Genomic DNA, 16,210 nt, shown 5'->3' on the forward strand with positions numbered 1-16,210 from the left:
TGACCATATTAGACACACATATTTCCCTCAGATTACACAGACTCACAAAGAATTAGAAAACAAATCCAATTTTGATAAACTCCCATATCTACTGGGTGAAATACCACAGTGTACCATCACAGCAGCAAGATGTGTGACCTGTTGCCACGAGAAAAGGGAAGCCAGTGAAGAACAAACATCATCGTAAATACAATCTATATTTATGTTTATTTATTTTCCCTTTTGTACATTAACTATGTGCACATCATTACAACACGGTATATATACATAATTTGACATTTGAAATGTCTTTATTCTTTTGGAACTTCTGTGAGTGTAATGTTTACTGTTAATTTTTGTTGTTGTTTATTTCACTTTAGTTTATTTTCTATTTCACTTGCTTTGGCAACGTAAACATAAGTTTCCCATGCCAATAAAGCCGTTAAATTGAACTGAATTGAGAGAGAGTGAGAGGGTCAGAGAGACAAAGAGCGAGAGGGAGCAAGACAGAGCGAGAGAGAGAGAGTGCGCGGGAGTGAGAGAGGGAGAGAGGGAGAGCGCAAGAGTGAGAGAGAGAGAGAGGGTGAGAGAGTAGGAGAGGGGGAGAGAGAGAGAGAGAGAGGGTGAGAGAGTAGGAGAGGGGGAGAGAGAGAATGAGAGAGAGAGAGGGGGAGAGAGAGAGAGAGAGAGAGAGGGTGAGAGAGTAGAGGAGAGAGAGAGAGAGAGAGAGAGAGAGAGGGTGAGAGAGAGAGAGAGAACAGGAATATCTTTTTCCACTCCTCTTCCTGAATAATACAGAACCCCAGTAGGACTGGACCTCAGGATCTGTTCCGTCCCACGGACCTGGGAAGAGGGCAAACGCACATGTGTGTGTGTGTGAGGAAGTGAGAGAGTGAGTGAGAGTGTGTGGGTGTGTATGAATGTTGGTGTGAAGATTGTGTGGTATAGAGGAAATGCGTGAAGAGTATGTGAAGGGGAAGGGTATGTGTGTGTGTGTGTGTGTGTGTGTGTGTGTGTGTGTGTGTGTGTGTGTGTGTGTGTGTGTGTGTGTGTGTGTGTAACTCTGTGGCAATCTTCAGAGCAGATGGCAGTCCTTCCTCTGCCCCAGGCTGTATAAATACTGCAGTGGGAAATCTGTCGTTCGGACTGGGAAGGGCAGAGGGACGTGTGTGTTAGAGGTCTTCACGGGTCAACCCAAACCCGAATACCCAAGACCCGACCGCCGAGCGGGTCCGGGCCCAACATGTCATTTCTTCCCTCTGGTCCGAATGGGGTCCTTTTTGGTTGTCGTCAGGTCTATGTAACTACAGCTGATAGACCCGGGTGGACCCAAATAGACCGACCACGGCTCTGCATAGTCTTTGGCATATTTATTTTTACAGTAAAATTGCTAATATAGCTGAAGTGAAATACGATTAACTCGTCATCTGTTTGATCATTACAATGTAACAACATAAAGCAGCACCTCGGTCACCAGAAAATTGTGATTTTCTTCGGCCATGAAGTTGTGGCTCAGTGTGTCTGAACCACAGCTTCTGTCTCCCAGGACGGTTTCCTTCCACAAAACACGACATCTAAACTCCCATATCCCTGCAAGCATCCTAAATGACGCCATATTCCCTCCATAAGTCCACTACTTTTGACCAGATCCCAAAAGTAGTGGACTGTATAGGGAATAGGCTTCCATTTGGGACACCCCTTGTGTAAAGCAGACATCACTCCTCACGCTTCGTGTTGAGTTGAACCAGCAGAGCAACATGTATGCGTTGTTGAGTGCTCTGGCCCACTGGTGTGATTCAGGACTTGGAGAAGGTAGTATAAACATGACTGAGAGACGAAATGGGTGGATCCTGACTCCTGAAGTCTCTGTAACCACAGAGCTTTAAGCCAGAGAGCAGGGGTGTAATAGATGTATCATAACATGGTAGTAAAGGGTTATTAGCTCATTATAAAGAGGTTATAACAGGTCTAATAACAATCTGCATTATAAGTACTGTCGGTAGTCAGTGTCTGTACTTGACAGAGTGTGTGCCTGGGATGAGACAGGACTGTGTTTACAGGGCTATTTGACTGTTCCACTAAACGAAGGGGAAACTGAGTGTGACTGTATGATAAACAGAGTGTGTGTGTGTGTGTGTGTTCCCACGTGTTCATGTGTGTGTGTGTGTGTGTGTGTGTGAGACACTAGCATGAGCATGACAGGTGGACAGACAGGGAGTCCTCCCCTAAGTGTTCTCTACCGTTGAGCACACACACACACACACACACACACACACACACACACACACACACACACACACACACACCCCACTAGATTCTCCTCTTCCTTGGCTCCTTGGACACGATGTGGCTGAGTGGTTTCTATGGTAACTCCCCTGGCAAACTTACCACCCCTCAGAGAAGGGGGGGGGGTATACTCTCAAAACAACAGAGTCCTTCTAAAACAAATACATATATGTGCCTGTGTGTGTGTGTATACGTGTGTGTGTACACGTGTGTGTGTGTGTGTGTGTGTATACATGTGTGTGTGTATACGTGTGTGTGTGTGTATACGTGTGTGTGTGTTTATACGTGTGTGTGTGTGTATGTGTGTGTGTGTGTGTGTGTGTGTGTGTGTGTGACTCATGCTAACCTTTCTGCACCAGCAGTTCTTTGGGTTCGTACTTCTCCACCAGGCTCTGAACCTGTTCCGGTTTGAGAGGAGGGTAGAGGATCTCGTTGAGACGAGGGTCTCTCTGTCGGACGTTTATAAACTCAGTCAGCTGCTCCACTGTCAGGTAGGGTTTGCTTTTAGCTCCACTAAACAAAGGACGGGAGAGATAGGGAGGAGAGAACAGAGGAGAGGAGAGAGATAGGGAGGAGAGAACAGAGGAGAGGAGAGAGATAGGGAGGAGAGAACAGAGGAGAGGAGAGAGATAGGGAGGAGAGAACAGAGGAGAGGAGAGAGCAGAGGAGAGGAGAGAGCAGAGGAGAGGAGAGAACATAGGAGAGGAGAGAGCAGAGGAGAGGAGAGAGATAGGGAGGAGAGAACAGAGGAGAGGAGAGAGCAGAGGAGAGGAGAGAGCAGAGGAGAGAGCAGACGAGAGGAGAGAGCAGAGGAGAGGAGAGAGCAGATGGGAGGAGAGAGCAGAGGGGAGGAGAGAGCAGAGGAGAGGAGAGAGATAGGGAGGAGAGAGATAGGGAGGAGAGAGATAGGGAGGAGAGAGCAGAGGGGAGGAGAGAACAGAGGAGAGGAGAGAGATAGGGAGGAGAGAACAGAGGAGAGAGATAGGGAGGAGAGAGATAGGGAGGAGAGAGCAGAGGAGAGGAGAGAGCAGAGGGGAGGAGAGAACAGAGGAGAGGAGAGAGATAGGGAGGAGAGAACAGAGGAGAGAGATAGGGAGGAGAGAGCAGAGGAGAGGAGAGAGCAGAGGGGAGGAGAGAGCAGAGGAGAGGAGAGAGATAGGGAGGAGAGAGCAGAGGAGAGGAGAGAGCAGAGGGGAGGAGAGAGCAGAGGAGAGGAGAGAGCAGAGGAGAGGAGAGAGATAGGGAGGAGAGAGATAGGGAGGAGAGAACAGAGGAGAGGAGAGAGATAGGGAGGAGAGAGCAGAGGAGAGGAGAGAGATAGGGAGGAGAGAACAGAGGAGAGGAGAGAGATAGGGAGGAGAGAGCAGAGGAGAGGAGAGAGATAGGGAGGAGAGAACAGAGGAGAGGAGAGAGAAGCCGGGGAACAAGACATGAGGGAGAGAGAATTCAAGAGGGCGAGAGATGAGGAGAGAGGGAGAGGAACAAAGGATCAAAATGTGGCGTTGAAGTAAATGATGAGATCTGATTAAAAACCCCTATTGCGTTCACATCACCTTTCCCTCTCTCTCTCTCTCTCTCTCTCTCTCTCTCTCTCTCTCTCTCGACTTTTCTCAAATTGAAATGTGGATTTGTGAGTTTAATTTGCGTTGGCTGCTCTGGCGTAGAGCCTTATCCAGCGGGCAGACACCACTAGCCTCTGAGGACAGCTAGAAGTGAAAAAACGGCATTAAAAAGACCCCCCCCCCCCCCCCAAAAAAAGACACCAAAACACAAACAACGGCCAACGGCAGACTGCTCTAAATTGTGGCAATTTCGTTTCAACTCAGTGAGAAAATTTGATTTAACAAAAAGCAGTTGAAAAAAAAGAAAGAAGTTGAAACAATAACAAAGCACCTGCCCCGCCCCTGTTTCGGTAAAAGCCGAGGGATGATGGGCCTGAAGAAATGTCACCCCACTCAAATTCATAGAGAGACCTATGGATGCAAAGACTGACCATCCACGATGACAGTCTCAACCATTTCAAGCTATAGGGTCTTTGTTTACATTTACTTTGTTTACAAACATTGGAGTAAAACAAGCTAACATTTTGGGTTCCGATGGGGTACGACAGTTAAACTAAGATCATGAGGCATTGTGTATGTGTGTGTGTATGGGACATGCGGTAGTTCTGGGTAAATCTGAGGGCCAGTTGTCTTACACGTCAGAGAAGATGTTGTCTAGCTCTGGTCGAGGACATATGTTGGTGAGGAACACTTTGTAGACCTCCGGAGTGAAGTCCTCTTGAGGGATAGTGTCACTCTGGAGAGAGAGAGAGAGAGAGAGAGAGAGAGAGAGAGAGAGAGAGAGAGAGAGAGAGAGAGAGAGAGAGAGAGAGAGTGGGAAAAAACACCCACAAAATGGATGCACAGTGAACTTGGTTCCAACTCCATCGATTAAGGAAGTATATTTACATTGATCGAACTGAAATGGAATTGAACCCATACCAACCTCGGTGGTTAGAGCGTCTTAGGACACACCCAGACAAAACAGAGCATAACAACACTGCTGAGGGAGAAAAAGTGTTGAGAAGAAGGGATGGAGGAGGAGGATTTTAAAATGCTGCTCGGATCACAGTCTAAAGACCAGACAGTGTTTGTATGAGAGTATAATTCTGAAGGCCAACCAGTGTGTGTGTGTGTGTGTGTGTGTGTGTGTGTGTGTGTGTGTGTGTGTGTGTGTGTGTGTGTGTGTGTGTGTGTGTGTGTGTGTGTGTGAGCGTGTGCAGTTGTACGAGTCTTTCTGAAGGCCAGCCAGTGTGCAGTCTATCTGAAGGCCAGCAAGTGAGTGTGTGTGTGTGTGTGTGTCTGTGTGTGTGTGTGTGAGCGTGTGCAGTTGTATGAGTATTTCTGAGGCCTTCATGGTTGAATTGCTTCAAAGAAACCACTACTAAAGGGCACCAATAATAAGAAGAGAATTGCTTGGGCCAAGAAACACGAGCAATGGACATTAGACTGGTGGAAATCTGTCCTTTGGTCTGATGAGTCCAAATTTGAGATTTTTGGTTCTAACCTCTGTGAGATGCAGAGTTGGTGAATGGATGATCTAATCTACGGATGTGTGGTTCCCACTGTGAGGCATGGAGGAGGTGTGATGGTGTGGGGTTGCTTTACTGGTGACACTGTCTGTGATTTATTTAGAATTCAAGGCACATTTAACCAGCATGGCTACCACAGCATTCTGCAGCGATACGCCATCCCATCTGGTTTGGGCTTAATTTGACTATCATTTGTTTTTCAACAGGACAATGACCCAAAACACCTCCAGGCTGTGTAAGGACTCTTTGACCAAGAAGGAGAGTGATGGAGTGGTGCATCAGATGACCACAATCACCCGACCTCGATCCAACTGAGATGGTTTGGGCTGATTTGGACCGCAGAGAGAAGGAAAAGCAGTCAACAAGTGCTCAGTATACTTCAAGACTGTTGGAAAAGCATTCCAGGTGAAGCTGGTTGAGAATGTGCAAAGCTGTTATCAAGGTAAAGGGTGGCTATTTTGAAGAATCTAAAACACATTTTTGGTTAGTACATGATTCCATATGTGTTATTTCATAGTTTGGTGTCTTCACTATTATTCTACAATGTAGAAAATAGTAAAAATAAAGAAAAACCCTTTAATGAGTAGGTGTGTCCAAACTTTTGACTGGTACTGTATGTGTGTGTCTGGGGGAGGATTTGTGCGTGTGTTAAGGAGCTTTTTCACTCCTCGGAGCTAATTGCTTGCTATTCCTTGCAGACAGTGTTCGTTTACTGTGACGAACAGCACATTAGTGGAACGACAGAGAATACAATACGTTTTTCCCCTGTGACTGGAGGAAACTCCTGTCATCACAGACACACACACACAGAGACACAAACGCAGGGACATACACACACTCCCTGGGGCTCATCTGTATCAATACGACTGAGCCAGAAGCTCTTATTATGGGAAGGCTACATGCCTATAAAGGAGGAATCCACACAAATGATATTCCCTGAAAAGCAATTATGATCAGATCTTCTGGGGTAGGGAAACGTTACAGTGTGGATGAACGAGAGAGAGAGAGAGAGAGAGAGAGAGAGAGAGAGAGAGAGAGAGACAGAGAGAGAGAGAGAGAGAGAGAGAGAGGGAGGGAAACAGGGATAGATACTGTAGGTAGAGTAAGTGAGTAGTAGCACTAGATAATAAGCTAGTCTTACCCGTCCAGAAGGGAGGTTGCAGTTCTCCAGAGCTGTCTCCACTCGTTTCCTGTCCGCCGAGAACATCCTGAAGATACTGATGAGACCGCCCAGAACCGTTACCTCGTCATCACACACACACACACGGTACAGCATCTCGCGCACCCCAGACCCAGTCACACAGCGTCACACATCACGCCCACATAGTCACAACATAAACGTGAACAACATGAAGAAGAATGTTAAGAACATCAAACAAGTACATACGTATTAAAGCCCTTTGTGTATGTTAAGTCTAAATGCGTTCGGGAGTAAACATTTGCTTGGTTAACGATGCGTTTGTTGCGTGGACTCACTCTGTGTGCAATGCTAGTGTTTGACGTGTTTTTGGAACGGCTACCTCATCTCTGTACCCGACACGTACAATTATCTGTAAGGTCCATCAGTCGAACAGTGAATTTCAAACACTGATTCAACCACAAAGACCAGGGAGGGTTTCCAATGCCTATTGGTAGAAGGGAACCTATTGGTAGATGGGTAAAAATAACATTGAATATCCCTTTGTGCATGGTGAAGTTATTCATTACTTTGGATGGTGTATCAATACCCGATACAGGCGTCCTTCCTAACTTAGTTGCCGGAGAGGAAGGAAACTGCTCAGGGATTTCACCATGAGGCCAATGGGGACTTTAAAAGAGTTACAGAGTTTAATGGCTGTGACTGGAGAAAACTGAGGATGCTTGTCATCAGCAAGGACTAGGGAGTTTTTTTCCATAAAAATATGGAATAGAGCTAAGCACAGGCAAAATCTTAGAGGAAAACCTGGTTCAGTCTGCTTTCCAACAGACACTGGGAGACAAATTCACCTTTCAGCAGGACAATAACCTAAAACGCAAGTACAAATATACACTGGAGTTGCTTACCAAGACGACATCGGATGTTCCTTCGTGGCCTAGTTACAGTTTTGACTTAAATCAGCTTGAAATCAATGGCAAGACGTGAAAATGGCTGTTTAGCAATGATCAACAACCAATTAGACAGAGCTTGAAGAATAAAAAATAAAAGAATAATGTGCAAATATTGAACAATCCAGGTGTGAAAAGCTCCTAGACTTACCCAGAAATACTCACAGCTGTAATCGCTGCCAAAGGGGATTCTAACATGTTTTGACTAAGGGGTCTGAATACTTATGATGTTTTCACTTTGTCATTATGTGGCATTGTGTGTAGATGGGTGGGGGAAAAACAATGATTTAATCCATTTTGAATTGAGGCTGTAAACACAATCAAATGTGGAGTAAGTCAAGGGGTATCAATTCAAACAACTTATGTCCTGGGAGGAAACTTCCTGTGTGGTGACGAATGGTACATACAAGAAACAAACAACATTGAACACACAAACACGTAGGCTACAACATAAAGGATTAGAAGCAGTCCACGCAATCACAGGGTAAATAGACATATATACGAATACAAATAGGAACTTCCAAGAGTTAAAGAGTTTGATGGATGTTGTCTAGAAGTTGCTCTGCAAGATATGAATGGGAGAGCTCTATACCTGCACCCGGAGGGTAGTGGGCTATACTGCTCAACCAGTGTGTTTCCCTTTCTTCCTCACTCCATTTTTGTAAATGTCACCGAGGGGTTCCTGGCTTTCTCCGATGACCTTCCCACTGATTCTTATTACCCTGTTCAATGAGTTCTGACTGGTGTTCCCTAGCGCACCAAAACACCCCACAATACTAAAGGCTAAGATTGATTGCATAAAGCATTTATAAAATGCTTGGAGGATTTATTATTGTACATTGAACTCAATTGACATTTTGAGGAACGTGCTCAGTTTTTCTTTTGAATGAGAGCTTGTCGTCAATAATGCTTCCAAGCTATTTGTAGTGCTTCACTCGCAATATGATCCGTCTGTTAATCTCCAGCACTGGGATGGTTACGGTAGGTTGGTCTATTCTGAAATCAATGGTCAGGTCTTTGGTTTTGATTGCATTGGCCCCAGGTAGTTCTGGTTGAAAACCTGTCAATTTCCGCCTAGAGGAGCCCCACTGAGTTGCCTGCTGTTGCCCAGAGAATCCGATGCCTGAATTACATTCATGTTCTGGAGCTTATGACCCATTAAGTGAGGCTGGACTCTATTAAAGTCACTAGATACATCCACAAAGACCATCTGGACCTTATGTCCTGGGCTTCTCCAGGTGGGTGTGGTCACAGAGCAGTAGGGTCAGGAGTGCATCATCAACACCACACACTGGAGTGGATCTGTGTAAGAGTATACTTCCTGTTGTGGCTGGGGGAGAATCAGCCTTTCAAAGACCTTCATCACTAAAGATGTTAAAGCCAAAAGGTAGGTAGTCACTGTTGCAGTACCTTGCTCTTTTAGGTACTGGGCATATGATGGATGAGGTCCATACTGCTGGGATGGAGTGTTTTGCCAGAGAGCAGTTAGAAAGGTCACAGAAAACACCTGCCAGTTGCTTATGGTAAACCTTCAGTAGGCGACCACTAATGTTGTCTGGCCCCGGGTGCTTTGTTTCGATTGGTCCTTTTAAATGCGGCTTCCACATCTTTCGGGTTGCAGCTCAACATTTGCTGCAGTGTGCGACATGTTCGATAGGTCAGAGATCACCTCCTCTCTTTCAATTGGTCAATTCTACCTCTAAACATTTTTTTTTATTTGGAGCATGGTGTTTGTTGTTAAGCCCTGCCAGTGCTTTCACACCCCTCCAAGAATCTCTGGGTTTAGCCTCCTGAAAGAGCCTTCTCCTTGTACATTCTCTTGGCCTGTTTCATATACTTATTTCATTTTGGATCTAATTAGTTTACCCTCAACCTTGTTGCTAGCGATAAATGCTGTTTTCAGATCCTTTGTACACTGAGTGTAGAAAACACCAGGTGAATCCAGCTGAAAGCTACGATCCTTCATTGATGTCCCCTGTTAAATCCACTTTAATCAGTGTAGATGAAGGGGAGGAGAAAAGGTTATAGAAGGATTTTTTTGTTGTTGAAATCTTTGAGACAATTGAGTTATGGACTGTGCACCTGTGCTCTTCAAAATGTGAATGGGCAAGACAACATATTGAAGTGCCTTTGACCCGAGGTGTGGTAGTAGAGGCAAGTGCCTCGTAGAGTCCATGCCCCGATGAATTGAGGCTGTTCTGAGGGCAAACGGGGGTGCAACTCAATATTAGGAAGGTGTTCCTAATGTTTTGTACACTCAGTGTCTCTTTAAAGTTTTGGAAGGAACAATCATATCCGCACAGAATGAAATGTAGTCAGTGATCGCTTCAGTGGCCTCCTCAAACGCTCCCTATGTGAACACACTGAACACACCCCGCTGTGCAGTCAAACGCTCCCTATGTGAACACACTGAACACACCACACTGTGCAGTCAAACGCTCCCTATGTGAACACACTGAACGCACCACACTGTGCAGTCAAACGCTCCCTATGTGAACACACTGAACGCACCACACTGTGCAGTCAAACGCTCCCTATGTGAACACACTGAACACACCACACTGTGCAGTCAAACGCTCCCTATGTGAACACACTGAACACACCACACTGTGCAGTCAAACGCTCCCTATGTGAACACACTGAACACACCACACTGTGCAGTCAAACGCTCCCTATGTGAACACACTGAACACACCACACTGTGCAGTCAAACGCTCCCTATGTGAACACACTGAACACACCACACTGTGCAGTCAAACGCTCCCTATGTGAACACACTGAACACACCACACTGTGCAGTCAAACGCTCCCTATGTGAACACACTGAACACACCCCACTGTGCAGTCAAACGCTCCCTATGTGAACACACTGAACACACCCCACTGTGCAGTCAAACGCTCCCTATGTGAACACACTGAACACACCACACTGTGCAGTCAAACGCTCCCTATGTGAACACACTGAACACACCACACTGTGCAGTCAAACGCTCCCTATGTGAACACACTGAACACACCACACTGTGCAGTCAAAGCAGCCCTGTAAGATCTCACTGGCATAATTGTCCCTTGTAGTTTGGTGCAACGGGCTGGGATTAGATGTAATTGTATTATGATCAGAGAAAAAGTATCTATCTTTTTTTTATCCGATTGTATTTGATCTTTTATCGACAGTACAAAACGTACACATACAAACGACGACATCATACAAACATCAACTACATCACACCTGTCCAGACCTATGACCCCCCTCACCCCCTATCTCCAGCGCCCGTGTCACTTTCCGCCACATGTCCTCAAACGGCACCATTTTGTTTCTTTCCGTGGCCCACACGCGCGTTCAATTTTTAGATTGTCAAGCATGTGACCTGTCCGTTGCGTGAAAGAAGGAGGATTGGTTGATTTCCCGTTTTGAAGTATCGTTTTTTTTGTGAAGATGATTGACGAGAAAAGTATTGTCCAACCCGTCGGGTACAGACGGATTAAAAGAACATTTACATTGTAATACTTCTTGACGGCCATCTTTCCAAATCGGCCCGTACCTTTGGGACTTTATAACATCCTCAGAAGGCATGAATTATTGAGTCGTTAGTGGTTTTACACTTCAGACATGACTCTGCCGTTGTGCTGTAGAATTTGCATTAATGTATACTTTATACTTTAGTTATGTTCCAACATTCCCTCTTTCTTATGCCAATATCAATATATTTTTTTATTATCTTGGTTCCAATATGCTATTTTTGTTTCTAAAAGATAGTCAGTTAGATAGGCTCTCTACAAGGTAGATAGCTTACCAATCATATGAACATAATTTTCTGACTCAAATTGTCACACCCTGATCTGTTTCACCTGTCCTTGTACTTGTCTCCACCTTCCTCCAGGTGTCGCCCATCTCCCCATTATCCCCTGGGTACTTATACCTGTGTTCTCTGTTTGTCTGTTGCCAGTTCGTCTTGTTTGTCAAGTCAACCAGCATTTTTTGTCTCAGCTCCTGCTTTCCCCCTGTCTCTCTTTTTCTCGATGAGGTGAACACACTCCGTTATCACATCTGCTGTGCGATTGACGTTGCCAGAGGGTGGAATATAGACAATTACTACAGTCAGCTGGCCAAACTCGTGGGGGAGATATTTAGAACTGAATGAGATGCGTATTAATCCTAGATCAGGTGTACAACAGGATTCTCCTAGTTTAGCAGTTTTACTCCAAGCCTTGTTAATGTACTGACATAACCTACCCCCGTAGCACTTCCCACTGCTGTTCTGATCCAGTCTGGTGTCCCAAAGCCCTCTAAACTTAGTTCTGAATGTTCCTATAACGTTCCTGTAACTTAGTTCCTATAACATCACACACACACCACAGAACCATCCATATGACATCATACACACCACAGAACCATGCATATACCATCACACACACCACAGAACCATCCATATGACATCATACACACCACATAAGCATCCATATAACATCACACACACAACAGAACCATCCATATGACACCATACACACCACAGAACCATCCGTATAACATCACACACACCACAGAACCATCTATATGACACCATACTCCACAGAACCATCCATATAACATAATACACACCACAGAACCATCCACATAACATCATACAACCACAGAACCATCCATATAACATCATACACCACAGAACCATCCATATAACATCATACACCACAGAACCATCTATATAACATCACACACACATCACAGAACCATCCATATAACATCACACACACCACAGAACCCTTCATATAACATCATACAACCACATAACTATCCATATAACACCATACACCACAGAACCATCCATATAACATCATACACCACAGAACCATCCATATAACATCATACAACCACAGAACCATCCATATAACATCACACACCACATAACCATCCATATAACACCATACAACCACAGAACCATCCATATAACATCATACAACCACAGAACCATCCATATAACACCATACAACCACAGAACCATCCATATAACATCACACACCACAGAACCATCCATATAATGCCATACAACCACAGAACCATCCATATAACACCATACACCACAGAACCATCCATATAACACCATACAACCACATAACCATCCATATAACACCATACACCACAGAACCATCCATATAACACCATACACCACAGAACCATCCATATAACACCATACAACCACAGAACCATCCATATAACACCATACAACCACAGAACCATCCATATAACACCATGCAACCACAGAACCATCCATATAACACCATACAACCACAGAACCATCCATATAACACCATACAACCACAGAACCATCCATATAACACCATACAACCACAGAACCATCCATATAACACCATACAACCACAAAGCCATCCATATAACACCATACAACCACAGAACCATCCATATAACACCATACAACCACAGAACCATCCATATAACACCATACAACCACAGAACCATCCATATAACACCATACAACCACAGAGCCATCCATATAACACCATACAACCACAGAACCATCCATATAACACCATACAACCACAGAACCATCCATATAACACCATACAACCACAGAGCCATCCATATAACACCATACAACCACAGAGCCATCCATATAACACCATACAACCACAGAACCATCCATATAACACCATACAACCACAGAACCATCCATATAACACCATACAACCACAGAGCCATCCATATAACACCATACAACCACAGAACCATCCATATAACACCATACAACCACAGAACCATCCATATAACACCATACAACCACAGAGCCATCCATATAACACCATACAACCACAGAGCCATCCATATAACACCATACAACCACAGAACCATCCATATAACACCATACAACCACAGAACCATCCATATAACACCATACAACCACAGAGCCATCCATATAACACCATACAACCACAGAATCATCCATATAACACCATACAACCACAGAACCATCATACCCCAGGAGACAAAGACATCCATTCACTCTTTATTATACAGGGAGAGCTTTGTCTTATACTTCCTGTTATACTTCCTTCTAACAGTACGCAGAGTAAATATGACATGTTAATGTTTGACTTTCCTCCTCTTTAATCTCTGTGTGGAGAGTTGTGGCGGTGATCCATCCATAAGCACATAAAGCTTTATGAGGACAGTCAAGCTGACATACGGCTGCCCTGTGCACAACCATGAAGCTAATAACCTAACGTGTTAGCTGAAAGATGTCTCTCTGCCCCTCTCTCCACTTCTCTCCTCTGTCTCTCTGTTGACACTCAGTGTTTGCTATCATAGTTCTGAGTGAGGTTATGGCGGGGGCTTATAACCCTGCTTTTCTAAAAGCGGAACTCCTCTGTTAGAGAATAGTCTGGTTCATCATCACTCATGTACTTCAGAGTGGGAATCGCGCAGGGACACATGCACGCACACACGCGCGCGCACACACACACACACACACACACACACACACACACACACAATGATCTTGACTGATAGAGGGTGTTAGAGGTATGGGGGGAGAGGGAGGGGGACAAGTGTGGAGGGCTCTCCTGATTAATGGCTGTCTGTCTGGGGTGATGGTGCTCAGATTTCCCTGCTGACTACCGTCTCCACTCAGACTGAGCAGACAGACAGACAGACAGAGAGCTACTCTCCAGCGGAGGCGTATGGACGGAGAGAGAGATAGAAGAGGGAGAGGAGAAAGGGATGGAGAACGGGATGGATGCATAGGAGAGGACATGAGAGAGAGATGGAGGGAGTGGGGAGGAAAGATAGACAGACAGAAGCGGATGAGAGATGGAGGGAGCACTCCACCAATCTCCATGAAGACACAGCTGGGACAGACAGACGGACGGACAGGCGGGCAGACGGGCAGACAGACAGGCAGGCAGACAGACGGGCAGACGGACGGACGGACGGACAGACAGACAGACAGACAGACAGACAGACAGACAGACAGACAGACAGACAGACAGACAGACAGACAGACAGACAGACAGACAGACAGACAGACAGACAGAGGAGAGAAGGATAAAGGAGACGATAGATAGAAATGACTAGGGAGAAAGAGCTATATAGAGGGGAGGAGAGAGACAAAAAGAGGAGAGGGATAAGGGGCGCAATGCAGAAAGGGAGCGAGGGTTAGGGGAGAAATTAGAAAGAGAGATGGAGAGAAGGTTGACCTTTCTCCTCCTCAAATCTTCAGAGAGAGAGAGAGAGACAGAAAGCGAGAGAGAGAGAGAACGACAGAGAGGGTAAGTGGGAGATAGAGAGACTTACTTCTTGACCGGGATGCATCCCTCTGAGTTAAGCTGTAGCTTCAGCCGTGTGTATCTGTAGGATAGGGGACACGGCAGAGTTACAGTATCTGTAAATGTGTGTCTACCGCAGACTGTGCAATGTGATCATGTCTACCTCTGTGTGTGCATACTGGTGAGTGATTATGCACCAAATGGTAACCCATAGCACGTGTTGGGTGATGCTCTAACTGTGAGAAATTACATACACAGGGCGTCAGAGAGAGAGAGAGAGTATGTGTGTGTGTGTGTGTGAGTGAGTGAGTGTGTGTATAGAACACAGTGAGTGATTGCATATGTCCGTGTGTTTACATTTCACCGCGCTGCTGCACCCCACTAATCAGAGGAAGTGATGCGTTGGCAATGAAGCCAGTCACAAATCTCTGGGTGCTATATATAGCCTGGACACACACACACACACACACACACACACACACACACACACACACACACACACACACGCACACACGCACACACGCACACACAAACACCACACACACACACACACACACACACTACACTAGGCAGGGTGTAACAGGAGTAGGCATTTTAGCCTGGACACTAAGTGGCTCTTGTTAATAATTAATGGTCATTATAGTGTCCACCTCTCAGTGGCTCCAGGGCCAGATGACAGCTAGGACCAAAGTCAAGCCACTAATGGTTAACAGAGCCTAACAACCACCTAACAACCAACCTTTTATCTTTTATACCTGGTATTTCATTCCTGCTTCACTTTTCGAGACTGAGGAAAATGACGAGCCCAACTGAGTTGGCTGTAGCTCTAACTCTGAACCTCTTTAAAATGAGTTAAGCTCTTGATGAATCAGGTGTGTTGGTCCTGGGCAGGAACTAAAGCCTGCACATCCTGTTGGTCCCTAGGACTGAAGAATGCTGTTTTAGCCTGTGCCAGATTTGTATTTGATCTATAAGGCAAAGCTCATTTCACTGCAGGAATAATGTTATGTGTTTTCCGGTAACAGCCAGACCATTCTGCAGATGTTGCCGAGAGGGGTTACGTCAGAGTTTACCAGGAACAATTCCTGCTGAGGAGAGGAGCTCGGAACGAATGTTGCATCAGACATTCATTTGACATTCATTAGTCTCCATTCAAACTGTGGTACAGAAAGTGTACTGGCTGGTTTTTATTTAGTATGTGTATGTGTGTGTGTGTGTGTGTGTGTGTGTGTGTGTGTGTGTGTGTGTGTGTGTGTGTGTGTGTGTGAGTGTATGTGTGTGTGTGTGCGTGTGTGTGTGTTTGTACATGTGTGTACATGTGTGTGCGTGTGGGTGCGTGTGTGTGTGTGTCAGTGTGTGTGGGTGTGTGTGTGTGTGTTTGTGTGTGTGTACATGTGTGTACATGTGTGTGCGTGTGGGTGCGTGTGTGTGTCAGTGTGTGTGGGTGTGTGTGTGTGTGCGCACACGTAAGGGGACTAGGTTTATTTCAGTCAAAGTAAATTATGCTGT

General features: G+C 45.4%; 1 protein-coding gene across 3 annotated transcripts in view; it reads right to left on the reverse strand.

The window, feature by feature from the left end:
• The window catches only part of LOC115107503 (1-phosphatidylinositol 4,5-bisphosphate phosphodiesterase beta-1-like), a 256,669-nt gene that overhangs the window by 104,736 nt on the left and 135,723 nt on the right, over nt 1-16,210 (reverse strand). For all 3 annotated transcript variants that reach the window (XR_010460892.1, XM_065008903.1, XM_065008904.1), the window contains exons 6-9: nt 14,730-14,783; nt 6,480-6,555; nt 4,463-4,563; nt 2,612-2,778 (exon numbers count right to left, since the gene is read on the reverse strand). Coding sequence is in view for 2 of the 3 variants with exons in the window: in XM_065008903.1 (XP_064864975.1) it covers nt 2,612-2,778; nt 4,463-4,563; nt 6,480-6,555; nt 14,730-14,783 (398 nt within the window). In the remaining variant the exon portion in view is untranslated. The remainder of the gene's footprint in view (nt 1-2,611; nt 2,779-4,462; nt 4,564-6,479; nt 6,556-14,729; nt 14,784-16,210) is intronic.

The sequence above is a fragment of the Oncorhynchus nerka genome, linkage group LG24 (genome assembly GCF_034236695.1).
Source record: "Oncorhynchus nerka isolate Pitt River linkage group LG24, Oner_Uvic_2.0, whole genome shotgun sequence".
NCBI lineage: Eukaryota > Metazoa > Chordata > Actinopteri > Salmoniformes > Salmonidae > Oncorhynchus > Oncorhynchus nerka.